The 27634-nt window shown below is 42.7% G+C and overlaps 1 protein-coding gene across 1 annotated transcript in view; it reads right to left on the bottom strand.

Annotated features, from left to right (window-relative positions):
- Positions 1–27634, bottom strand: part of BTBD11 (BTB domain containing 11) — a 289139-nt gene that overhangs the window by 113546 nt on the left and 147959 nt on the right. The window contains exon 3 of the mRNA XM_019544797.1: positions 3137–3286. Coding sequence (XP_019400342.1) covers positions 3137–3286 — 150 coding nt within the window. The remainder of the gene's footprint in view (positions 1–3136; positions 3287–27634) is intronic.

The following is a 27634-nucleotide window of genomic DNA, read 5'->3' as shown; positions in this document are numbered from 1 at the left end:
GGTAAATGCGAGATAGCTTTCCATGCTTTCACTGCCTTCATTTACCATGCAAGGGGGAAGTTGTCTTGCATTTGCCATGGGATAAGCATGTGCACATGGTAACATACTGAAGAGTAGCTAACATCACAAGTTGGGCCAATTACTACTCCTGCTAACACATTTGCAGTGTGATAGGTGTACAGAGAAGTAAAGGGAGATGCCTCGACTCCCTGCTTGATGAGCCTTTCTGAACACTGTCAATATACTTGAAGCACCTAATTCTGTTTTCAGATATCAGCACACAATTGTCATCGACTCCCATTGGATGGGGCACACTTTCAAGTTGCAGCCCTGAAGAATGATATGTCAGTATTTTTGGCAAACACGTATGACAACCATCTTGTCATCCTGGAATGCACCAAAGTAGGCCACTTGTACATCTGTACATGGATCCATCCACTTGGCTAAATATTTGAATTGGAGGCTACAGTATAAACAAGTAACATAAAAATTTCCCTTAATCAAAACCTTAACATACCTGCAGTCTCCCCATTTTGACATGGCATTAGAATTCACACAGCATTTGCTCCCAACACACACAATGTTTCAGTGGTGCTGAGAAAACTGTAAATAATTTATCCATACTGAAATCAAAGCTTTAGAATTTTGACAGGTATCATAACTCATCACACTGCTCAAAAAGTGTTTTGATTAATAACAAATAATTTATCTTCCAGGCAGCTAAATCCTCTCCTACAGATCTAATTCTGTTTCATTTTTCCCTCCTGCTGGATGTTGGGGGAGGAAAGGTAGGATAGAGGCCTTAACCTATGTAATGCTGACGGTATCATCTTTGTTTTTACCTCCTCCCTCCCAATGGCTCATATCACCTTTCAGCTTCCAAACTGACCAGCGGGGGGTCCATGTAGGACAAAAGAAAGCCCTCCTTCCTACCACTAAAAGAAAGCACAATCATCAGTACTTCTATGCTCTAGTTCAGGGGTGGCAAACACATCTGGCCCTGTGGGCCAAATCAGTGGGTTGGGACCAGTCTATGGACTAGATCAAGCTTGTCCAACATACAGCTCGTGGGCCTCCATGCAGCCCACCAAGGCATTTTCTGTGGCCCACTGTGCTGTGATAGGAAACCCCTTCTCCCTCCCCCAGCCCCTCAGTGGCTTCCTAATGGCTGCTGAAGGGCTGGGGAAGGGACAAATTTCCCACATGCACTGAGTTAGCACGGCGCGGCCCAGCCGGGTCCCTTGCGGGCTGGACCCCTCCCCGGCTGGGGGTTGTGCTGGCTGCGGCTGCTGAGCAGCCCCACCTGCCCAGCCGCCCCAAGGAGCTGGTGCCCGCCGGGGGGACCACAGCCAGTGCCACAGGCTTGGGGCAGGCGCAGGACAGAGCCTTCACATGAGAACTTTGCCACTGGGGGGCGGAGGAACGGCTCCACTCGCAGGCCTGGGACACGCCAGCCACTGGCGGGGAGGATGCATGTCCGGGAGCACCCGTGCTCCTGCCCCCGCCTCCCCACCCCGACACGAGCCCGTGCCTGTGCCCTGTGCTGCTGGAGTGGCCCCGCACAGGAAGGCGATCAGTGGCTGCTGGCACTGCCAGACTGCACCTGCCTCCTCACCCGCCCGCTTCAAGCCAGCCCCGCTGCCCTGCCCCACAGCAAGGCAGTGCCTACTCCCCCGGCCAGTCTCCCCCCCAGGCGCTGCAGCTCTCTGGGCCTCATGTGCTGCTGGGGACGGGAGGCTATGGGGGCACATGTGGCCACCGGGGCAGCGAGGTAGGCAGTGGTGGAGCGGAGGGTGCCTTTCCCACACATCCCAGGGAGGCTGCGGCCAGGAGGACAAGGAGGAGCCTGTACTGGGGTTCCCGCATGTGGCAGCAGCTCTCCCCACCCCACTCCGTGCCCAGCTGAGCCACGAGTCTCTCTCTCGCGCCCCCTCGGATGCCCTGAGGAGCCCCCACTCCCTCCTCCCTCCCCTCCCGCCTGCACCTTGCAAGGCAGTGAGCGGCAGAGGCTGCAAAGCGCCATGCAGGTGTCTCCCGCTGAGACACATCCCTCCACCTTTGATTAGTTTCCACTCTGGCTGATATCTTTTCCACATTTGATCTGTTGACTTGCATTATGCTTCTTTCATTATGTGACCATGTTTATTTTAGTCAAGTGTTTGGTATTATTTCATTGTTGCTTTTATATTGTTTTTATTTTGGATTTTAAACCACATTTCCAGGCCCATTTCATTGTCACTTCCTGCAACTTCATTGGTGTCAAAGGTCACGTGACATCACTTCCTGATATGATACCACTTCCTGTAAGGTCTTTGACTATGGCTCACCAGCCCACTGGGTGATAAAGTTTGTGACCTGGCCCCACATTCAAAAAGGTTGGATACCCCTGGGCTAAATGAATGATGCAAGGTTGGCCCTGCAACCAGACTAAGCCCTCAGACACTCTCCATGCTGCATCCAGTGTACATAGCGTCCACTCCAGCTGGTCTGGGACTGCACCGCATGCAGCACTGTGTGGGGCCCATGCAGGGTGGGTGTTGCATGTGGTGTCTGCTCCAGCCAGTCAGGAACCTGGCAGGAAGAAGCCCGGCATCCTGGATTCTTGGCTGCAGCCCTGGGAAGAAGCCATGGTTCCAGGCTTCTTCCCACAGTTCTGCTCAAGCTCCAGCACCACTACTTTTGCCCAGGCACTTGGCAGCCAAGTGGGTGAGAGCTATGCTGCTGCAGCCCCAGAAGCACCACAGCTTGTTTTCACAGCAGCATCCAAGTGCCTGAGTGAAAGCCACTGTGCCGGAGCCCCAGGTGCACTACAGGAACAAGCTTGGCACCACAGCTTCTACCCATGGTGGCAGACAGGCACCCATGTGAGAGCAGTGGTGTTTCTTCCCCAAAAGCACCATGGGAATAAGCCCAGTACGGTGGGTGCTTGGCTGCCACTCCAGGAATGCACCACATCACAGCTACAGAGTCAGGGCAAAGCCTGTGGGCTGAGTGTCTCTGCTCTGCAGACTGGATCTGGCCCACAGGCCATATGTTTGACACCCCTGCTCTAGCATGCTTTCAGTAAAAAATTCACAAAACACTGGTTTTTTTTTACCCAAAAATGAGAAAATACTTTAGACTATCTTGTACTTACTAAGTTCGGCAATGCTTCCCACACGTGTAGCAAGCAAGGACTGCTCGATGGTCCTTAACTCCGACTGGCTAAAAATCTGGACTTCACCTGGCTTATTTGACCTTTGTTGATCTTTGTGAAGATTCAGGCTTTCTGGCAGGCACAGAACACCTAATGTTAATAAAAGAGAGAACAAAAGAAAAGTTTGTTGTAATTTTAGTCACCATAACTATTTTGCTACCACAATCCAATCTCTATGGATGTTTAAATACATATTTGGAGCACACAGAGCTCAGAGGGTACTGGTATCTTTTTTTTTTTTTTTTTTAAGAGGTAAAACTAATGCCTATAATAACCAGTATTTCAGGCAAAGCAGATTGAAAAAAATGTCCCCCATTAACTTTTCAGAATAACCTCAAGTCTCTCACATTACTATTGTCCATTCTGGAAATAATTCTTACAAGAAAGACCTACAGGGATGAAGTCAGTTGGATTCCAGAGAACTTAATAAGGCTCTGCAGAAGTTACACAACAACCATCTGAATTTAATAGAAAATCACATCCTTGCAACAAGAGCTTTGATAGAGTACTCCAACATCTCTACAGAAAAGCTTCTCCTTCTGTATTCCATTTTATAGGACTTTTCATAAGAGAAACTCCATTTCTAATTGTCAGAATAATAGGCACTGTCAAGATGCTGGCAGTGACATCTAAGAGCTTACTGCATTTTTCTGAAAGTGTAACTCCTGACAGTTGAACTGTCAAGGCTTCAAACTTTACCCTAATAGCAATATGTATCACACTCTACTGGGTCAAGTTCACATTTGAGGTAAGCAGATGCAGAGTCACTGATGTCAGTGCAAAGTCATTGAAGTTGCACTTGCAAATGGCATGTTTAAATTTGGCTCTCCATCTAACTGAATAATTTGAAAGCCAACAATTGGCTTTGGTACCTCTGAAAGAAAAAGGTAGATTCTGAAAAATATGAACAAACAACAAAACCAAATATTCTTACAAAACACAGCAGCTTCCCCCACACTATCTTACCTGGGTACCCACCAGTTTTCTTGAGGACACTTACATAATTCAGTTTCTCGACTCATTAGATAGTTTGTCTCTTTCCACTGTGCATGAGAATAATCTCAACAAATGTCAAGTGTGCTTGAGCTATTTGCACAATGGCTACTATGCACCAGTTCCACAAAAACCACCAAAAAGCCATCCAAGAAGAATAATCCCAGCACACTGTTGATTTGAGTGGGATTTGAGCTAATGGCCTAGTGTGCAAAAAATATTCTTAAACCCCCCCTTTCTATCTGCTCCATGCTCTCCGTTTATCCCTGGACAGAACTAATTTTTTTTTTCCAAAAGGAGCTCTAAAGATGTAAAAAGTATACCTCTGTACAATATTATTTTAATAAGCACCTACTTGAACACACAGAGACACACAAGAAAGATGCTACAGAATAAAAAAAAGGCCCAGTTTTCATTAAACTGGCATACCACCCCATCAACAATGAAAGGACTGAAAATAACTTGCTGAGTCATGTTTCTAACACTAAACACCATGCAGGATATTTCCATATGTCGCTCTCCCCTGTCCCGTCTTGGCTGTTTCTGAATGCCTCTGTTGAAGGTGCTTACCTCCCCTCCATTGGTCATCTATTCAAATTTTAATTTTTTAGGAGGGGATACCAGCATGGCACCTAGCCAGCCAATGTATAATCCTGGGAATGGCACTGGTTATTATCACTGCACACTAGGCTCATGCTTATGTGACATTCTATATCTCTTCTTTATCCCACCTCCTCTATTGCTTACAATAGGGGACTGTAACATAATGATGACAATGATGTCAGTATCAGCACTGTGGCAGATGTCCTATGGATGGATTTGAATTCCTTTCCCCAGAGTTCACCATCCAAAGACACAGCATGCAAATACAACAAGGGGGAGGAAATAAGAAGCCAGAAAAGCAGTGCAACTCAACTGTAAAGTATTACATGTGTCTTGTTAGTTCCATCATATGGTGTTGGCATTGGCAATGTGTTGGGGGTGCACGAGCACCCCCTGAGATTGGCAGTGCACCCCCTGTGAAAAGTGCTTGCAACACTGCCAGCAGCGCCTGTGGGTGGTTGCCGCTTGCCACCCCCACCCTCACTGCCAACACCGCTGGCGGCATCTGTGGGTGGTCCCCAATCGCCACTGCCGATACTACTGGTGGCATCTACAGGTGGTGGATGACCGCTGGCCGGCGCTTGACACCCCCCTCCCTGACACCACTGTGGCTGCCTGCTAGAGCTCCCCGCTCCCCGCCGCCACATCCCTGCCACTGCTGCCTGTGGGTGGCCCTGTGCCCTGCCTAGCCTCCCGGGGCACGCGGCATTCATGGGTCTTGGAATCTTAGAAAACGCGATGTTAGTTTAAAAAGCCCAAAGTAGTGAAGACATGGGCCAAGAGAAGAAACCGATCTTCTTGAAGTGGTTAGAGGGGTCCAGGGTCAAATCACACTAGGGTATGAGCCCACAAATATAGAGATGCAAACCACTTACCTCCAGGTAAAGGGTTGGGAATTTATTAGGTGCTGGCTGCTTCATGGTAATTGCCCTTGTGCCCACTTCTACCCCACAGTGAGTTAAAGCTAGCCTTTCTTACTCCTCCTTCACTGAAGTCTAAGTAGCTCTAAGTGAGCTTTGAATTACCATGGAGTAAGTATATATGCCTGGGCAGTTACCATGGTACTGTTAATGTGCAGTAAACTTTAACCTGTGGTAAGTTGCTTGTGCGCCTATACCTGTGGTCCTCCTTTGTGGAGGAATGGGAACAGCACAACATTTCCTTGAACTGCACTGGATTCTAGGCAAGGGCTTTAAACTAGCAAGAATGAGGCAAGGCCACAATAAAGAAGTACCTGGCTCCAGGGAAGCCAATGACAGAACAAAAGTTAGTTGCAAAGGGTCACGGGTTCTTTCATAATGTCCATAATTGGGCTGACCCTAGCGGGTGCAGGACCCAGGACAAATCAGTCTGTGTAGGGCCCTCTTAACACTGTGCAGGGTCTGTGAGACCCTACAAAGGCACGGCACAGCCTGGGGTCTCCCCCATGCCCAGGGGGAGGTGGTCTCTGCATTTCTTCTGCAGCACGGGGTGCAGTTGCCAACAGCAGGCGGGCCCCACGGAAGGGGCCATGGCCACTCCACCTTGCTCCGTGGGGCCCCCCAAAGCACGAGGTCTGGGGCATTTGCCCCAATTTGCTGTACCCTAGGATTGGCCCTGTCCATAATGACAAGTAAGACATACTAAAAGTAAAAGTTACAGTAAGGAAAGAAATAGGACAGAGTTCCAAACTGGAACTCAGGAAGCACATTCAAAGTTGACAATAAAAGTAAAGTGACTGACTAAGAGGCAGGAGATGCTCCAAGGGAGAAACAAAATGAGGGAGTACACTAGTAAAATTGGAAAGAAAGTTTCTGTCTACACAAGCTTTATAACAGGATTTAAATACAGTTCAAACTCAGTTCCAGAAACCGTGTTAAAACAATACCTCCCCTGCCACTGAGACTCAAAAACCAATATTCCTATTGTCGTTTGTTTAGAAGTGGTGATACAAGCCTGGCTCTATTCCTAACCCTAAGACCCTGGCACCAATCCCAACGTTGTCACAACCACAGTGAAACCATATTCATGAGTGGAATGTCAAAGTAGAAGACGACTTGTTAAGAAGAGAGGGGTAGTTAACTGTGAGTCTGAGAGTAGGCAGAAGACAAGGATTTTAGCATTTTATAGACTAATTTGTTCCAAGAGAAATGAGCTTTCATAAGCTACAGAGAAGCAATCCAAAGGAGTAAGACACTCAAAGCAACAGTAGGGAAAAGAGAAAATGAAGAACACAGAGGTAAGGCAGGCAGAAAACAAAATGAAACAACACATTATAAAAAGACCTTTGAAAATACTTTTGTGATTCTTCAGGGGTTGACTTAAATACCTAGTGTATGAATCCATATTTACATTTTGTAGATGCACAAGGTTTTGGGAGTACTGCTCCTGATTTTTAAAATGCATAATTTTCTGTGCATTTTAATAGTTTTCTCTCAAGTGAATCCTTAAGTAAAATTTACTCTATAATCTTAATTGATGTAAATCGAATTGTAAAGGCAAATTTTGAAAAGAAGATCTGAATAACACAGATATCAAAAAGCTCTAGTACTTAAGGATAGTATATTTTCAAAATACTAACTAGCATGTCAACAATTCTTGTGGCATCTTCATAAATGTGTCATACTGAATAAGTAATGGTTTCATAGTTGGTAGGGTCAGAAGGGACCTAAGCAGATCATCAAGTCCAACCCCCTGCCCTGGGCAGGAAACAATGCTGGGGTCAAACAACCCCGGCTAGGTGATTATCTAGCCTCCTTTTGAAGACCCCCAGGGTAGGAGCAAGCAACACTTCCCTTGGAAGTCAGTTCCAGATCCTAGCCAGCCTGACTGTGAAGTAGCGCTTCTTGATGTCTAGCCTGAACCTACTCTCAGTCAACTTATGGCCGTTATTCCTTGTTATTCCCGGTAGTGCTCAGAGGAACAGGGACTCTCCCACTGCATGCTGGTTCCCCTTCACAAGTTTACAGACAGCCACCAGATCCTCTCTCAGTCTTCTCTTGTGGAGGCTGAATAGGTTCAGGTCCCACAGCCTCTCCTCATAAGGCCTGCCGTGCTGCCCCCTGATCATGCGAGTGACCCTCCTTTGGACCCTCTCCATGCTGTCCACAGCCCTCCTCAAGTGCGGTGCCCAGAACTGGACACAGTACTCCAACTGCGGCCTGATCAATGTCACATACAGGGAGGGGGAGGATCACCTCCTTGGACCTGCTCGTGATACATCTGTGGATGCATGACAAGATGCAGTTAGCCTTCCTGACCACATCCTCACATTGGCAGCCCATGTTCATCCTGGAACCAATAGTGACTCCAAGATCCTTTTCTGCCTCTGCACCGATGAGAAGGGTGTTCCCCAGCCCGCAGGCATGCCGCTGGCTCTTCCCCCCCAGGTGCAGTTCCCTGCACCGGTCAGCACTGAATCCCATCCCGTTCTCACCCGCCCACTCCCGCAACCTGTCCAAATCCAGTTGCAGCCTGCCCCTCTCCTCTAGCGTGTCCAGCCCTCCCCACATCTCAGTGTCATCTGCGAATGTGAACAAGGTGCCTATCACATCACAGGCCTCCAGACATTCCAAAAGGAAAATTAATATCATATAGATTACTTTTTCTAGCAGAAACATGCATTACATAAGTTTAGATGGAGGATAAAATATTAATTTTAAACAAGATATACATTTTAAAGCAATCTGGTCTTTTTTGCATATTAGACATACATGAGATTATTTCTGAGCAATTAAAGTATTGGAAAACAGGGATTCCATTCTCAACCCTGTCTGACTGGCTTTTGTCACCTTCAGCAGATACTTAGTTTTTCTCTTCCTCAGTTCTCCTTCACAGTCCTTGGATTAACTAACTGAGTTCATTAATGTATGGAAAACATTTTGAGATCCTTGGATGAAAAGTGCTATAAAGGTGCAACATTTACTACTGTTGGAAAACTTAGCTAATTATAGGATATGTAGTGCCAGAAGGTTTTACTTTGGTTTAAATTTAGTCAAGACATGCAATAGCTAAACACTTGATATTTATTTATCCCACAAGTTTAGAAACTGTAATTGACCACAGCGGGTGACCAGTGGAGTGATGGAAGATTGTTAGCTTTATTGCTTAACATAATCCAGTATATATGCTTAAATAAACACTTATAATTTTATTGGGTTAAATCTGATTTTCACCAGAGTACTGGAAAGCAATTCTATTACTTTGGTACAGTGACTTTGCCAACTTTTAAATTTCAAGTGTCTTTTCCAGAAGCCGATCTGTGGCTGCCTACAAACTCATCGGGCGGGGGGTGAGGGGGGAGAAAGGAATAGGGGCACTCTGATTACCAGAGTGCCCCTAAGGTTACCAGGAAAAATGGCCACAGACTAAAGGAGAACAGATTTAGATTGGACATAAGGAAGAAATTCTTTATGGTGAGGGTGCCAAAATCTGGAATGGGCTTCCAAGGGAGGTGGTGCTTTCCCCTACCCTGGAGGTGTTCAAGTGGAGATTAGCCAGGCATCTGGCTGGGGTTACCTGACCCCAGTGCTCTTTCCTGCCTGGAGCAAGGGGTCGGACCCGATGATTTATTAGGTCTCTTCTGACTCTAGAAATCTATGAATCTATGAAGGAGGAGGGAAAAAAAGCAGCTGATTTTTTTTCTTTCTGTATATTGGTTACATGCTCAACTCTTTTCAAAGGAGACTTTATGGAGGGAGAAACTGCTCCTTGGATGAACAGGAATATTCCAAAATGAAGCCAGAAAAATTAAAACTTCAGAGAAGTTATACATTAATGGAAATATATGAGCAATGTTAAGTGGGTATAGCTACCCTGGCTGCCTATAGCTCTTACTGTAATACTCTACTGATTAGTTTACTTTCTGCTTTAATTAAGATTTCAATCATAATGTTTTTTACCTGAAAAATATGTAGGAATCTTGAGTTACCAATAGCCTGAGTAGACAAGAGACTTTTTTAGTCTCTTGACTTCCTGCTGGTATTGCCTGTCATGTGAATCAAAGCTTTCTGTAAAGTGTCTCTGTACACTAAGTGTTGTTTCTGTCTTCTTTCTTGTGTGTCACTGTTAAAGCCCTTTCTTTCTTCACTGTTACTCAGCCCTATATGCTTCTTTGCTTATGATTTTCTCTCTCTTTGTGAAATCAGGAAGCCAGTTGTTGCACAACAGTATCAGATCAAGACTCAGTGATACACATCTGTCTGCACTGTGTGGTTCTGGTGATAGAAAACAGCTGTATGTTGAATTCATGACTACTATGAATTGCTGGATCAGTGAGAAACAGACAGAGCATAGCAGCAAATCAGGCCTCTTATCTCTTTCTATGTGCCATGTCTAACCCAGATTGCAAGATCCTTAGAGGAGGGATCCTTCTTTAATATGTCTGTAAAGAACATATATCTACCCTGCCTTCTGTAAAAAAAAGGGAAGCTATGGTGCAATATAGTTAATAAGTAATAATAGTCTGCTTTCATATGCTGCTGTTCTCACTTTCCTCTAACCCACAGGCTGCCCTGTGGCTAAGTAATTGAAGAAAAGTACAAAAAAAAAAATACACTGTTAAAATTCAACAGGATGATCAGAAAACGCATTGGGCCAAAACCCATGAAACCTCCAGGTCCCTGGGGAAATAGGGAGGGAGGGAGTGAAGTAATATATGTATAATTGATGCCCTCTGCTTTTCCCTGTACGTTAGCTTACGTCTCTGCTGATGTACAGATCAGCGTTCAGCCTTTCAAGGAGTCAAAAATGTATTGCTTAGATTTAAATGGCTGACTTACAAGTTTCTTTAAAAATTACATCATTTTAAACTTATTTATAACTAATAGCAGCCAGCATTTGGAATTCATGTGAAACTTTTCTTAGGGCACTATTATGTGGTAACTTTACTGGTGTTTTCCAACATAGACTTTCCCACTGGGTTGCTGCTGCATAAATTTACAGTATAAGGTATATCTGGCACAGTCCCCTCCAACCTTTTCCTGGAGATGACTGCTTCGTCTCAGTGGTAAGACATAAGAGTGTGTGTGTCAGCTGGACTCTTCATATCCAGAATAAACATGGGAGTCATACAGCTGTCCTCCGAACTCTTCAGTATCTCCTCAATAAACAGTCCAAAGATTCAGAGAGCCAGCAGCAATTCCAGCCCCAAACACAAGAGCTGCCTACCAGGTCAGCTTCCAGTGCAATCGTGAGTCTCTGAAGTGTGGGTCCAAGGTTGCACAAAGTGATAAGACCCAGGCCTCGCAGAGGACAACTCTTAGGACCTGGATATGCAACTCATATACACTGTTTCTGTGTTTTAATAAAATTTGTACCAGTGCCCACAGTAAACAGATAAGCATCTATTCTGGGGTAGCTGAAGGCAGTTGGCAACTGTTACTTAGCCTCACCAATCAGAGGCAGGGAAGAAGATAACGGCTTGCTTGCCTTGGGATGACTGCTACCCCAGTAGCAGTGGGCATGCATGGTGGGCAATGGGCATACATTTACACTGCTGTAATTTTACCCCCGATTTTTCAGGTACAGTGCTAAAAGTTGTATGTTCATGATTTTTTTACAGTGCAGGAATCTAAGACTAGAAAGGGGCTTTGAGGCCAACAAGTCCAGTCCTCAGTGTAAAAGCTGATTACACAGATATAAACATGTATGATCGTAGGAAAGTAGGGTTGGAAGGAACCTCACAAGGACATCTAGTCTAGCCTCCTGATCAAGGCAGGATCACCCCTGACTAAACTACCCCAGCCAAGTTTCTGTCCAACATCCTCTTGAAAATTTCTAAGGATAGTGATTCCACAACTTTCCTAGGCAGCTTCTTCCAGTGCTTGACTATCCTCAGTCAGATGCCTCCTAATTTCCAACTTAAATTTCCTGTGCTGCAGCTTCATTCTCTTTGTAATTGCCCTCCAAGTATTTGAAGATGGTTATCAAATTCCTCCTCAGTCTTTTCTTCTCTAGATTTACATAATCCTAGCTCTTTCCAGCTGTCTTCATAATTTGCCACGCAGGTCTCGAATCATTTTGTCACTCTGCAGTGGACTCTTTCCTATCTGTCCATACCCTTCTTGAAGTGTGTCCAACACTGGACATGGTATTCCAAGTGAAGCCTCACCAGTACTGAACAGAGTGGAATAATCGCTTTCCTTGATTTGCAAATGACACTCCTGTTAATACAACCTAGTGAGTGCATCTACACATATGCTTTACTGTGGAGTGGACTAATTAGATCCACTCCCTTGCTGCCAAATTTCTGGATATGTGGGGAACCCCATAGGTCAGCTGTCAAAGGGCCATGAACCAGACTTGGCCCATGGGCTGGGGGTTGAGCACCTCTGATCCACTGAAATCTCTAAGTTCTTCTCTGCAATACTGCAGCCTAGCCAGTCATTCCCCAGGCTATATTTGTACATGCAATTATTCTGTCCCACATGCAGGATATTGCACTTGTCCTCACTGAATCTCATCTGGTTGACCGTGGACCATTTTTCCAGTCTATCCACGTCATTCTGAATCTCACCTCGACCTCCAAAGTGTCTGCAACTCCACCCAACTTGGTGTCATCCAGACATTTGCTAAGAGTGGCGTTGATCCCATCATTCAAATCATTAATGAGGCTCTTGAACAATACCAGACCCAAGACAGACCCCTGGGAAACACCATTTTATACCTCTTCCCAACTAGATGTTGGACATTTATGATTAATCGTTGAGCATGATGATTCAACAAGTTATGTATCAACCTTACTGTACTTTCATCTAGCCTATATTTCTTCACCTTGTTAATGAGAATGTCATGGAAGACAGTGGCAAAAGCCTTGCTCAAGTCAAGGTACATCACATCCACTGTTTTCCCTCCATCCACAGAGCTTATCACCTTATTCAGAAAAGGAGATCAGGGTAGTCAGGCATGATTTGCTCTTGGTGAATCCATGCCAGCTGTTCCTGATCACTGTTCTCATCTAGGTGCTTCATAAGAGTTTCCTTGAGGACCTGCTCCATGATCTTTCCAGATATCAAGCACATATGTAGCATGTTCAAGTCATTAGTCCTCCACTGTTCAGCTACTGGGTCTACAAAACAATCTCTAGATCCTTCCATTTACAGGTCTTCTCCATAGAACTCAGCTTTTAGATGGTGGGCACATAGAGTGTTGTGAATAAAAATCCATGACATGGCCTCAAAGACCCTATTATGTACACCCACTATGTGCCACAGTCCCTTCCTCTAGATTTCTCTGGGTCTTCCTCAGTATTCTACTCTGCTCTCAGACACAGACACAGAAATTTCAGGAAAAATCCATACCTTTTTCCCCCTCTTTATCTGTTTATATCACCTCTATATATGCATATTAAAGCAACTGCTGAAGATGCTATGCAGGAAGTATGAGTATTAAGCCAGCATAGCCAGAAAATTCTCACCTAATTTCTAAAATGTTGGCAGCTACCCGCCCTTCTCCCCTCCCCCTCCCCCCTCCCAGCATGAGCAGCTATACTTCATTTCTCCTTTAATACATGAACCTGGTAACTGCAAAGGACCCTATTCCACCCTCTGAACTTTATTCTTCATCAGCCTGTGTCTATGCAGGCATCTATAATAAGGTTGCTGGTTGTAGCCGTGTTCGTCTATGAACATAGGCAGACAAGGTTCTTTGGGTAGATGTGATCATCTTTTATTAGGCCAACAAATAGTTGGAAAAATTGTTCACTGTAAGCTTTCAGGCACAAACGGCCTTCTTAAGGCATAGGGAAAGTCTGTTGGTATTTGTGTGCTTGCCTAGATAGAACAGAAGCCAAAATGCAAAATGGAGGTCAGGTAAGGCTTCTACAATATGCAGAGTAAATCCAAAGTGGATGCAAAATAGCATCAAACTACACTAGAGGCTTTTTTCACACACTGCACTGGTGTAAATAACTACGCAAGATGAAAGGAAACAAAGAATGAAGGCCATTATTTAAAAAAAAGTCAGCAGAGCTATATGGGCAAGGCTTATAATAGGATCATAATAGTAATTCTTTCAAAAATCATCATGTTAGTTATGGATAAGACGTAAAGTTTTATAAATCTAAAAGTGCATCTTAATCTATTTCAGAAAGGCAAAAAGGCAGTGTCAGCCTTGCCATGATCTTGAACCTGTCATCCTACACATGGGTGGATCTGGGCTTTTGAAAAGTGGGGTGCAGATGGTATGGTGCATCATCACATATAACAACACATACTTTTCTCCAGTTAAACAGAAACTAGAAGCTTTAGTAATATGATAGGGGTCTAGCACTATATTATTCATTTTAAGATCAAAGCAAAAAGAAATATAAATTTATTGGACTGTACATTAATTTGCTAACTATATGTTAAGTTTAAAACATACAACAAACTAGGAAAAAATTGTCAAAAGATAGAGTTTTCATAAAACAAAATCTAGCCCTCTTGAGCGTCTTGACAGTGCCTCCAGTACCTGTCAGTCACTTCTATGCCTACGTTAATATTATCATACCTGAGCTAAGGTTTTTAGCTGGAGCTAGAAATAGTCTGCAGGGCTGCGAAACAGAAGAGAGACATTACCAAGAATGGCCAACAGACAACAAAATCGCGGAAGAAAGGGCAGTTGGAATAGTCGAACATCAAAACCGCTAAAAAGAATAGGGGATCATTAACACATGTGGAATGGAGAGACAATAGCAGGAATCAAATAGATTAAAATGAACCATGAAGTCAACTGGCTCCAGCACTACTACTTGAATAGAAATATTGCTGCCACCACTAGGCAGTTGGTTTTAAAGTTTGGGTGAAGCAAGAATCAAAGGGGGATGGGTCACAACTGTACCTCCCTTGGATCCACTCCAACCCTACATATTGCAAATCTGAAGCTTACAACATGAAGTTTCACCTCCTTGTGCTATTAAATCTCTACACTTCAGTTGTACATACATGTATCAGGAGCAAGAATTTGATTAAACCAATGGTTATCAACCTTAGACTCAGAGCACACTTTGGAAAACACCAGCTCTTAGCTTTCACTCATTTCTTGACTACACAAAAATAGAGCAATTCTTCTGTTGCAAAAACCAGATAGACCACAACAGGTCAGAATGCTTTTGGCACTGTGGTTTCCTATATGAAATCTGTGGGTTTATCCTGTGAATCATGCATGGGTGTGGCATCCTGGTTGAGAGTCATTACATTGAGTTTTTAGTTCATTACATCACTAGACCATGAAAGAAACCCCATTAAAATGGTTGTTCAAGTATTGTGTGATTAAGTGTATTGAACAGACCAAAGCAAACAGGGAAGGGTAAGAAACGGCTATGTTTGTGGCTCTATATAAGAAGTTACATTTTGTATTTTTCTACTTTTCTCTTTATCTTCCCCTCCCTTCCTCTGTCTCTTTAGTATTCTCTTGCCATATTCAGCAGCAACACAACACTCCACTGCAACTGACTTTCTGCTAATGCCACATTGTCTGGAGCTTAAAAGGAACAGGCAAGCCGATCAAAGTTATCTGTCTGGGAACATCTAATACGAATTTTGGGGCTTAAAACCACAATACCTCTTTTGATTAAAAATATTTTTGAGATCATACAATATCTTTTGCACATCTTAGTTAGCTTTCCTTTCTGGGGGATTGAGGCTTGCTTTTCTCCTTAGACTTGATTTAACATTTTGTTATTGGTTTTTGTTTGCTTAATGGTTCATTTTCACACAAGCCAATTATTCAAAGTATTTTGGACAACCCTCCCTTACCTGGGAAATTTAAATATCTGTGGAAAATAGTTCTCACTCCCTTAACAAGGAATAGTCAGGTTCTAAAAGACTCTTTAAAAATTAAGGGCACAGGAAAAGTTCCAGATGAAGATCTCAGGAAACTGAGCTCTACAGTATCTATTCACTGAACAGCTACCAGAAGTGGAAAGTAGCAGTCACAAACTCTACAGTGAGCCTCAACCCTGACCCATAGGCAGCAAATTCAGGAGTGGGAGGTAATCAAGTCATTGCATTCAGTGGATCTTTGACCCATATGAGGGAATTTTTAACATCCAACAGGAGCTGACCAACTTTCCTGTAATGGAGGTCCCAGTTGAAGCCACTGGCACAACAGTCCTCTGCAATCTGTAGAAGCCACCAAAAACTCCTCTGAATAAGGACATTTTAAGCTACTGCTCAGTAGTTAACTAATGCATAACCAAATTGTACAGAAGTGTGCAATTAATCCTTAAAAATATAAACTGCAAAATAAAGAAATGAAGAGTAGAGCCTGTAAATATTACTAAATTTAGATTAGATCATAATTTTAGCAGATTGGATCCTGAAGTTTTAAAGGTTTTTTCATGATACATCATTGAAGGTGAAAATCCTGACCATACTTAAATCAAATACAGAATTCCCATTTCACCAAAATCCTTTTTTGAAAAGCTTCTTCTAACTAACAGTTGTAATGATAATTAGTGAACAATAGTGTTCTCCAAGGTATCCTAATTAAAAACACGTTTAGAGTACAAATCACTTATTCAGTATTTATCTCCCAGATGTTTTAGTGATATAACAGCAACAGAAAGATTGCTGATTGGATCATTCTGCTCAGTTAAACTATTCCATTATCACAATGCCAGTTCAGGTGCTAACTGTAAGGGTAATATTTTGCAATATGGATGGTTTAGATGAGAACCATCCCCGCCCCAATTTATTTCATACAGGACAGCCATCAGCTGGAACTTTCACTTTTGACATGGACTGGATTTGAACTACTGGCCTGAAGGCCTCTAAAACATGTCCAGTATAGTGAAGGAAAGATTGGTATCATCTTGCCCTGGTGTTAAATATCAGAGAAGAAAATGAATAGAAACACTACATATTTCTTAGCATCTCAGTACCAGAAAGATGCTGACTAATTGCAGGGAATTTGGAGAAAGGGAAAAAATGATAAATGGCTTGGAGGGGTTGGCTAATGAGGAAAGATTACAAGAAGTAAGACCGTCCAAAAGATAGTAAGGCTAGGTGGCAAGTAAAGAGAACCCAATTATCTACATGCATTCGCAGAGCTCCTGTAACCATCATAGAAGGAAAAGAATATTTAGAGTGGTTCATATCAATATAATTATGAATATCAATAAGGAATCATGCAAGAACAGTTTAATCGAAACAGAAGGAAAACATTCTTTATTAAGTCTGCTTGATAGCAAGTTAGCAAAAGGCCTCTTCCATAAGTCATTCAAGATTACTAAGAACATAATTTATTATTCTAGGGAACAGTCCGGTCAACTGGGGCTAGGAGGACTACATGATTTACTGTATAATAGTTTAATAGTTTTTTTTAACACGTATAATTTCATTCATTCATTGCCATCACGCCTCTAAAATGACCAGCCATGACAAATGAGTTCCTGTTTAGTGCCAAAGGTTTGTGTGAAGAAGAAAAACAACTATGATAATAAGGCATGTTGTTTTCTAACCAAATAAATTTACACTAAAGTCTGGGCTGCAGGCACATAACTGGCAACTACCTAGAGTATAAGCAAGATACATGCTAAATTCTCTTCCTTTTGAACTGACAAGCTCTCAAGCTGACATCATTTTTGATTTTTTAAACAGAGCCTAATTTCAGTTACAAATGTGTAGCAATAAAACAAACCTTGCCAGCTGCAACCTCCTGCCTATCCAGAATCAAGCGACAGCAGTGAACTTTAACAAGATATGGCACATGGATTTTCAAATCTGTAAGCAGCCCACCATGAGATATTTTTTTCCATCACTTTCTCTGGGCTCTTTCATTCATCTAGGCAGAAAGGGGGTACTTGACATAGGCATCATGCTTGGGACGTCTATACTCAGTGGAACCACAGTTTCAAACACTACTGGGGTCGTCATTTCAAGTCAGCTATACTGAATGTCATGTAGTTTACTGGATGAGCATGTTCTAGATGATGTCCTTATAAACCAAGAGTGTGTCTGTTCTGCATTATAAATAAAGATTATATGGCACCTTTCACAAGAGGAAGGGTTTTCTCTTTGTTCAAAAGTTTCTCTTTCCCTTTAGCACATTTTCAACCTTTAGAAAGCCTATGAGAAATACATAAGGAAAATAAATTTTCAAGGCTCAGATAAAATACAGAACACTTACAAACTGCAACCAACTACCTTACATTGCTCAGCTAACCATCATGTAAGAGCTGACATAGGACAGTGAAGAAAGCGATGATGTTTCTGTGGTCTACAAAATGGTCATGCCTGGATGCACTTAAGCATTAGTTATATATGTGCATTTATAAAGACACATGCATTCAAACACATACAACATATGTGTTTACAACAAATATGAGGTAAACCACTAAGCGGAAGGTAACATGACATGTAGGCAGGTAGCTACTACTATTTTGATATGCAAGTTACCTTTCACAAACACCAAGGTGCAGTATGATGGACCCTAGGCACCAGACAATATAACAATAAATTAAAAGTAATGAAAGAAAACAAAATATTTTTAAAAGACTTTTAAAGAGTGGGTGACTGATACTGAAAAATCTGTGGAAGGGAACTTCAAGCCAGCTGGGAGCCGCATGTACAAAAGCCTTTCCCCTGAATACTGTACAGTGCCCTGAGGAAAAAAGCAAGTTATAGGCCCAAATCAAATAAGTATATGCTTAAAGTAGAGCACATGTCAAGAAGTTGCCTAAATCACTTCATACAGCAATTAGAATCTAAAACCTAACAGATTTGTTCGGGACCTAGACCCGAACAAAACCTTACAGATACTATCATGGACAGATCTAAGATTTTGAAAAGTGGGGCACAGATGGTGTGGTCCCTCATCACATATAACACAACACACATTTTTCCAGGTAAAAAGAAACTTGAAGCTTTACTAATATGCAAGGGACTGAGTTATTCAGTTCAGGATTGAAGCAAAAAACAAATACTACTCTTCTGGAATGTGCATTAATTTGCTATATTTTATCGTATGTGTAACACAATATACTAAGCACAAAAATCCAAAGATGCTGCTTTTTCAGACTTGTCATTAGAATTAAATGTTCATCTCTTACAGATGCATAAAACAAAATCTAGTATTCATGAGCTTTGTGACAGTTCATCCAATGCTTCACTGAAGGATATTTTCACACCTGAGTTGATGTTCACCTGAATTAATGTTTCCACACCTGAATTAATGCTTTTAGCTAGAGTTAAAAACAGTCTGCAGGCCTGTGAAAAAGGAGCTACGTTAAGAGGAGTAGCTAAGAGACAACAGAACCGCAGAAGAAAGGATAGCTTAATTAGTGGTTCAAAACCATTAAAAAAAAAAAGGAAAGAGGTTCATTAACACCTGAAGAGTTTTGAAGCAATCTGGTAGATTATAAAAAGCCATAAAGTCAAGTGACTCCTCACTGCTGCCTGAACAGAAATGCTGCTGCCACTGTAAGGCAGTTGGTTTTAAATGGTGGGTGTCCAAGAGGGGTACAACTGCACATCTGCATCCCCCTGCGGTATTATAGATCATATTGTTTCATGGGAGAAATCCTGACCTTATTAAAGTAATTGGCACAACTCCCATTACTTCAGTAGACTCAGCATTTTACCCCCTGTACCATGAATTCTGAGTCAATGCAAGTGTGCTGAGGCCCATGGGAAAGGTTAGAGAATTAATCAACAAAACACAGGAGAAGTTTCATTCAGCTGCTTGCTTTGCTTAACCACTTGCCCTTTCCAAGAAGCTGAACAAGGCCCAGAATTAAAGGAATATAACCTTTTCAAAGCGCGCTGTTGTATGCAAGAGTAATCATCCCAACAATGTAATATCTACTCACCTATGAAAATACAAAGAGTATTATGCAAACCTAGATAGATCATAACAGATTAATCAAGTGATCTGTGTCCTAACTCTAGAAGTACTGCTCCAAAATGAACTCCATATCAACCCACGGGCAGCATGTCTACCAAGACTGGCTGGGAGATTATAGAATCACCAGTCACTACCCAAACGCAATAAAGTTTATTGTGTAAGTAGGAGCATTTTTAAATCCAGGGGAAGAATTTTCTTGCAAACGGCATAGCTCAGATTCTGAGAACTGTACTCATTATGGGTATGTTGCGCTTATGCCTCAATATATAGTTTCATAGTTGGTAGGGTCTGAAGAGACCTGAGCAGATCACCAAGTCCAACCCCCTGCCAGGGGCAGAAAAGAGTACTGGGATTAAACGACCCCAGCGAGGTGATTATCAAGCTTTGTCTTAAAGACCCCCAGGGTAGGAGCCAGCACCACTTGGATGTTGGTTCCAGATCCTAGTCACCCTGACAGTGAAGCAGTGCTTCCTGATGTCAAGCCTGAACCTACTCTCAGTCAACTTGTGACCATTATTCCTTGTTACTCCTGGTAGTGCTTGGGGGAACAGGGACTCTCCCATTCCCCGCTGGTCCTGCTTGGTAAGTTTATAGATGGCCCCCAGATCGCCTCTCAGCCTTTTCTTGTGGAGGCTGAAAAGGTTCAAGTCCCATAGCCTCTCCTCGTAGGGCCTGCCCTGTTGCCCCCTGATCATGCGAGTGGCTCTCCTCTGGGCCCTCTCCATGTTGTCCACATCCCTCCTGAAGTGCGGCACCCAGAACTGGACACAGTACTCCAGCTCCGGCCTGACCAATTGTTGCATAGAGGGGGATGATCACTCCTTGGACCTGTTCGTGATGCATCTGTGGATGCATGACAAGGTGTGGTTGGCCTTCCTGACTGCATCCTCACATAAGCCGCCCATGTTCATCTTGGAATCAACAGTGACTCCAAGATCCTTTTCTGCCTCTGTGCTGACGAGAAGGGAGTTCCCCAGCCTGTAGGTATGCTGCTGGTTCTTCCTCCCCAGATGTAGCACCTTGCACTTGTCAGTGTTGAATCCTATCCTATTCTCATCCGTCCACCTGTAACTTGTCCAGATCTAGCTGTAGCCTGTCCCTCCCTTCTAGCATGCCCACTTCTCCCCACATCTTAGTGTCATCCGCAAATTTGAACAAGGAGCTTTTCACCCCCTCATCCAACTCGTTGATGAAGATGTTGAACAGTGTGGGCCCGAGGGCCAAGCCCTGGGGGACCCCACTGCCCACATCCCTCCAGGTCAAAAATGACCCGTCCACCACCACTCTCTGGGTGCATCCATCCAACCAATTTGCAACCTATCTGACTGTGTAGGGATCAACACCACAGTCACCTAATTTTTTAATGAGAATGGGGTGAGAGAAAGTGTCAAAGGCCTTCCTAAAGTCCAGAAAGACTACGTCCACCACAACACCTGCATCTTCTTGTTATCAAGAACTTCTTGTTATCTTTGATCCTGGTCACTTGTCCCAGTTCTGTCTCCACCTTAGCTTTCTAACAGTTCCCCTACAGTCTTGAGCAATGGAGGTATAATCCTCCTTGGTGATGGCCCCTCCCTTCCACTGGGTGTATGTCTCCTTTTTAGCTTTCAGATGTTCCTGAAAGCCTTTGGTGAGCCATGGGGGATTTGAGCACTCTTGCCCCCTTCGATTTGCATTGGGACTATCCTTTGGGCTCAGAGGATCCTCTCCTTAAGGAATGACCACTCATCTTGGATTCCCAACTCCCCTACCCTCGGGGATCTCTGTGCTTCCTGAACTAATCTCCTTAACTCATTGAAAATCAGCCCTCCTGAAGTCAAGGGCTGTTGCCTAAGTATCAAAGTACTTAAGGTACTCAAGATCCTAAGTATCAAAGTACTTAAGGATATATTAATCTTTAAGCACATGTTTGTTGAACTCCTATTGGCTTTAATGCGCATTTAAAAATGTTTAAAGGTGAGAAATATGCTTAAAAGTTTCACTGAACAGGAGCCTTATAGATTTATAGATGCTAGGGCTGGAAGGGACCTCAACAGATCATTGAGTCTGACCCCCTGCCTGGGTAGGAAAGAGTACTGGGTCAGACGACCCCAGCCAAATGCCTATCCAGCCTTCTCTTGAAGACGCCCAAGGTAGGGGAGAGCACTACCTCCTTTGGAAGCCCATTTCAGATTTTGGCCACCTTCACTGTGAAGAAGTTCTTCTTGATATCTAGCCTAAATCTAATCTCTGTCAATTTGTGATCGTTGTTCCTTGTTACCCCAAGAGGCGCCCTGGTGAACAGAGCATCTCCAATCCCTTGCTGCGTCCCCTAATGAATTTGTAGGTAGTCACAAGATCACCTCTCAGCCTTCTGTTGCAGGGGCTGAAGAGGTCCAGATCCCTCAGTCTCTCCTCACGTAAGCCCCTAACCATATGAGTGGCCCTCCTCTGGACACTCTTGAGTCGATAAACATCCTTCTTGAAGTACGACGCCCAAAAGTGGACACAGTACTCCAACTGCAGTCTGACCAATGACATATAGAGGGGAAGCATCACCTCCTTGGATCTATTTGTCATGCATCTGCTGATGCATGATGAAGTGTGGTTAGCTTTGCTGATGATTTTGTCACACTGACGACTCACGTTCATCTTGGAGTCCACTATGACTCTGAGTTTTTTTTCCGCTTCCTTGGATCATGGAAAGGCTAGAATGTTTTCTTAAGAAAAAAATTAAAACTGTTTTAAATAATTCCAATTAGCTTAATATTAGAAATTACTGATTAATACCATGTATTATTATTCTAGGTTTCTGATATGGATAGTTAAAATGAATCAGCACTGTTCTTACCAAAAAGGGACAGCTTTTATGTGACAGACTCATTCTGTACCTCCTTTGGATAAACATGCATAAGAGGAGAAGGTTTATAATATTTCTGCGAATACCTCATAGTTGGTGGTCAAGAAATGGTTGACTGAATCCTTATTTTTATATTATAATTCAAAAGCTAAGAATCTGATTAAAAAACCCCAGCTATAAACACAACGTTACTGTACTATATGTGTGCTCCTTTAATGATTACCAGTGTACTGATTAAAGATTTTTATAAAGACGACACTTAAAATATGTACTCTTTGATTCTTGCATTTTCCATTTCTAAATTCTGGATTTTACAATCTAAAAGGGTACAACTTTATTCTCCATAAATTAACTCATTTTTCAGGGATGTACTTGGTAGCCATGTTGGTCTGAGACAAAAAGAAATGCAAAACTCTAGAACTCGTGTTTCAGAGGTGATACCTTTTATTAGACCAACTAAGAAATCACAACATTTCTAAAAAAAAATTACCAGTAAATATTCTAGCCAGTAAAGGCCACACTTAAATATATGCATGTGTAAAGCTAAAAAGTTAAAGTCAACTATAGTTTTATATTTATATAAATACTTTTAATACTAGAAAACCCCCTCTCTCTATTTATTACACACAAAACTTATACTAAAAGAATATTATTATGGCTAAACATTCAATCACGTAAAAGGTAGGAAATGCCAGGACTAAAATAGCCTGTTGTATTCTTAACTTAGCCCCTTGTGAGTACACCTTATAGGAAGGTCTTTATACATGCCATAATTTGGCACCACTCTGACATTTATATAATTTGGGATTGGAACTTTTAGATGCACCACACAAGCCTAGAGCCAGTAGAATACCAAATGGTGTAGTGTTATTCTCTACATGGACTGGCACTAAGGAGGGATGGATAACACCATAACATTTGGTATTCTACTAGTTCCGGGGGGGGGGGTGCGGTGTAACTAAAAACTCCAATCCCAGATTATATAAATGTCAACAGGGTGCCAAATTATGGCATTTATTCTTTCAGTTTACTGTATTAAAACTGTAGGGAATTACACACACACACATTGATTTTGCACATTTCACATTCTCTTAATATAAAGCATCAACTGATAGAAAGTACAGTTCCAACTGTCTGTGAAATCTTGATTTGGGTCCCTTGTGCATCTGCACCACAGTAGAGTCTTTGATAACATGAGAAGGTAGATGTTTTTCCCCACTAGACTTCTGTCATACATTGCACGCAACAGACCATCTCTAGAGATGAAGCAGGGTTGAGCATTAAAGGAAGCAGTTGTCCGTAGGCCCCCTGTTCATTTCCTGAAGCTGTTAGAAAGAGTATGGTGAATGTGTCACAGCAGGGAGGGAGTGGGGGAAGAGGGGCAGGACTGTTTCATGAATGATGTGCTAGAGCAGTGATTCTCAACCAGGGTCCCATGAGATCCTGTTAAGGGTGTTGAGTCACCCAGCCCTTTATAAAGGTAAAAACTCTCCTTCCAGAGTCCATTGTTTTGTGCCTGACCCAGCTTTCCAGTGGTGCCTGCAGTTGCTCCTCTGGAAACTGCTGCCACCACTGCTTTTTCCCCTGCCCTCCTACTGTCCTGCAGCAGCTACTGGGCTGGCTGTCCCACGCTCCCAGCAGTCCTCTCTGATGCAGGTGGGCAGGTGAACGTGGGGTCAGAGCTGTGCAGCCTGGCTTATCCCCTCCACTCCTTCCATGCTCCTGGGACCTGTGAGAATGGCCACGGGGGCCACGACCAACGCATGAGACCTCACAGGTGCAGCCTTGGCAGCAGGGGCTGCCCTTGCTCTCTCAGGTATGGACCAGGGTTAGAAAGAGGAAAGACAGTGGAAAGGGCACTGCAGGATTAGGTTCCTGCTCCTACAACCCTCACCTAGCAACAGCTACATCAGTGGTTCATAACTTTTTTAACTTGAAGGCATCATTCATATCTTTTCTGAATTTAAACTGTAGCTCGGTGATTCTCCAGTGGAATGGCATGAAATTCAAAAAGTTATGGAGGGGGTCCTTGAGGCTAAAAAGGTGAAAACTACTCTTACAGCATGGGATTATGTCCTTTCTGTCCTTCCCCGAGCCACAAGTCTAGGTGTGCAAAAAAAGAGAAAGCCACCTCAACCAGATTTTTTACAGAGTTTATTATTGTATCTCGCTCACTTTCTGCATGAACGACATGACACTGGGTTAATTTACACATGCAATTAGCATATAGTGATAAATTCTGGCACATTTATTGCTCCTGGGCGCAGCGTTTACATGTGTGTCCGGGAGGACCACAGCACACTGAGCTAGGGTGGAGCAGTCCTGGCTGGCAGGGAACCAGGGGGGAACAGACAGCCTTTCAGTCCAGGGCTGCTCTGCCCTGGCTCAACATCCTGTGGCAGGGCTGGTTGGGGCACAAGGGTACTACAGTGCGGGGCTAACCAGCAGGTAGCCTCTGTACTGTAGCACCTTTGTGACCCAGTCACTGTCTACAAGTGAATTTCAGTACACATAATTATTCTGCTGTAGGATAGTCCCAGAAAGTACTATTCTACAGCAGAGTTCATTCATTTACTGCACCCTAATACTGGCACACGTGTGATGCTTTACTGTGGAGCTAATTAGTCAGCTCCACAGTAATGCACATGTGTAGATGCACCAACTGAGTCTTATTTTCAGAAACTTAGTGGAAGACTGTTCTTTGAACACACAGCGGCATGTAATGCTAATCACTCTGTAAATCAACTGAGACATATCTGAAAGAGTATGTTCAAAATTGATGGACACTTTTGACATTAATGGCTCTATGCCCTAATTTCCCATCTATTAAATGGGGCTCACCTCACTATGCTGTGAAAATAAATGGAAATTTGTGAAGCACCCAAGCTGTAGTGATGAGCACTGTGGAGGAACCCTCAAGGAAATTGACAATTCTTTACTCAGAGCAGAGTTCAAATACTAATTGTGGTAAATGAGGCCAATAAATGTAAATGCTTTATGCTTAACATCGTAAAACTATATAATTTTCCTCTTGCCTTATTCTCAGAAGTAACCAAACCATTTGGGCTGAAACTTAACAAAACAAAAAAACCCAACCCAAAAGCATCTTTTTAAAGATCAAAATGACGTTCCTCCTCCTAGTTGGGGTCACCAGGCTCTTAGATTCTTCCCCATAGCAGCTAAATTTTCAACTAAAGACACCCCCTTCCCACACAGGCATTTCACAAGGAAAAGCTAACTATGTTTTTTTCTTTATAGGACTATTTTTATAATAAGTATTTGATCTTAGGGTTTCCAGAGCCTTTCTGTTCCATGAGACTTCTTCTGGTGCCGTGATGGATACACATCCAAATTTTTTAGTGTGAACAAAAGGTTATGTTTGGAACTCTCTAATATTGATATTAAAACTACTTTGATAATTAATTAAAACTGTACTCATTCCAAATATATTCTCTGTGATGGTCACAAGAAATTGGTATTTCGCTTATATTTCTTAGTAGTAATAATTTTATAAGCCATACGAAACTATAAAAATTACAACAAGTGTAAGAAAGCTAAAATATTTGAAAAGGACAAAAGTTCAGAAAAGATTCATGCTCGTTCAGTGGAAAAAGCATACCTTACAAACTTTAATTGCAACGCATAGCACCGCAGGACCTACAGGAATTGTGAGCACGTTTTAGTTGTCTCAGCTGCATGTCATAGGAATAAGGAATGAATTATGGAGTTCATTTTGACTTTGAAAATAAAACTAATTCCTAATGAATCATTATAAATTCCTTTCCACTAAAAATTCAGAACTCCCACTCAAAATCAAGCTTGTAGATTCATGAGAACCAAGCAAAGTTGACCACTGCTTTTGACCCTGACAAAGAGAGAAACTTACAGCAGGCCAAGAACTATCTTTAAGCTTCATTATGAAATTAAACCATTAGAAAAATGTTCCAACAATATACTTTGCAATATTTTGAAGTCATTTGAAATTCACTTACGTTTTCATATGTTCAGCTGGACAACAGTTAGTTTTTCCTTGCATTTGTTTTAATGTTTGCCCAGAAATATTGAATCTAGAAAGCTTTTTATAAACTCCTGGCTTTACAATATAGTTTGTAATTGAAAGCCGAATGGAAAGCTGCCTTCAGAAAAGGGGCCTAGGTAGATATATGCATAGTATACAACTGTATACAGTGTTTTGGGGGAAAGACAGAATTTTGAAAGTTTCCACACAGTGTGTGATCGCTGTGCAAATATGGAAATGTGCAACTTCCATGCTGCAAGAGGTTGGGGAAGAAGGAGGTGTGGGGCAGTCTGGGATGGGCATCACCCTACTAATCTGGCAAGTAAGGGAATAGTAGCAGTCTGGCAACATTGCGTACAGATTGGTTACACTGCTGTATAGCATGTACATACATCCTGCAGGATGCCACATTATTATGGTGGTATACATTACAAAGAATAAAGCATAATGATGGTTGTCCCTCAAGAATAAAAGAGCAGGCTTTTTCTATATTACGTGCGTATCCCTATTTCTTTTTTCTCCTGTAGACTCCTCCAGTAACAGGAACAAATTCATCTTCTGCTAACAGAGAGCTCTGTTCATCTGCCTTTTACTCAGACTTTCATTTGCAGTGAAATAAGCTGTGTCACAGTGCTCTGGGAACATCTTTAATAGACAGGCTTTTGAAAGCAGCATAATGTAACATATCATATATAATATAACATATATAATATCACATGAGTGAGTAACTGAATTTTGAGTAAATCAATGCAATCCCCTTTGCTTTTGTTTTCTTAAATTTAGCTTTATCTTATTTGAGGATAGATATATACCGGTACCCTGCTTAAAGTCTAATTAGCAAGTGGAGTTAAATTATTCTTTCGCACAAGAACTGATACAATCTTCTTTTATTTTGTTATCAAAGTAATATTTAGAGATAACAGTAGAACTATGGTTTGCATCTGTCTCTTCTTCTCTGTCCAAAGATTTATCTAAAGAGTAAAGAAATACAGTAACAAAATGGATTTTTCTTGAGCCAAATAAAGATTGTATGGTTGGGGGCCTCCGTGGCCAGCCCTATGAGGTGAGGCTGAGGGACCTGAATCTCTTCAGTCTCTGCAAGAGGAGACTGAGGGGGGATCTTGTGGCTGCCTACAACCTTATCAGGGGCCAGCAGCAGGGACTCGGGGAAAGTCTGTTC

This window comes from Crocodylus porosus, unplaced genomic scaffold, assembly GCF_001723895.1.
Source record: "Crocodylus porosus isolate Cpor-Errol unplaced genomic scaffold, CroPor_comp1, whole genome shotgun sequence".
NCBI classification, from domain to species: domain Eukaryota; kingdom Metazoa; phylum Chordata; order Crocodylia; family Crocodylidae; genus Crocodylus; species Crocodylus porosus.
This window is presented reverse-complemented; position numbering and strand designations above follow the sequence as displayed.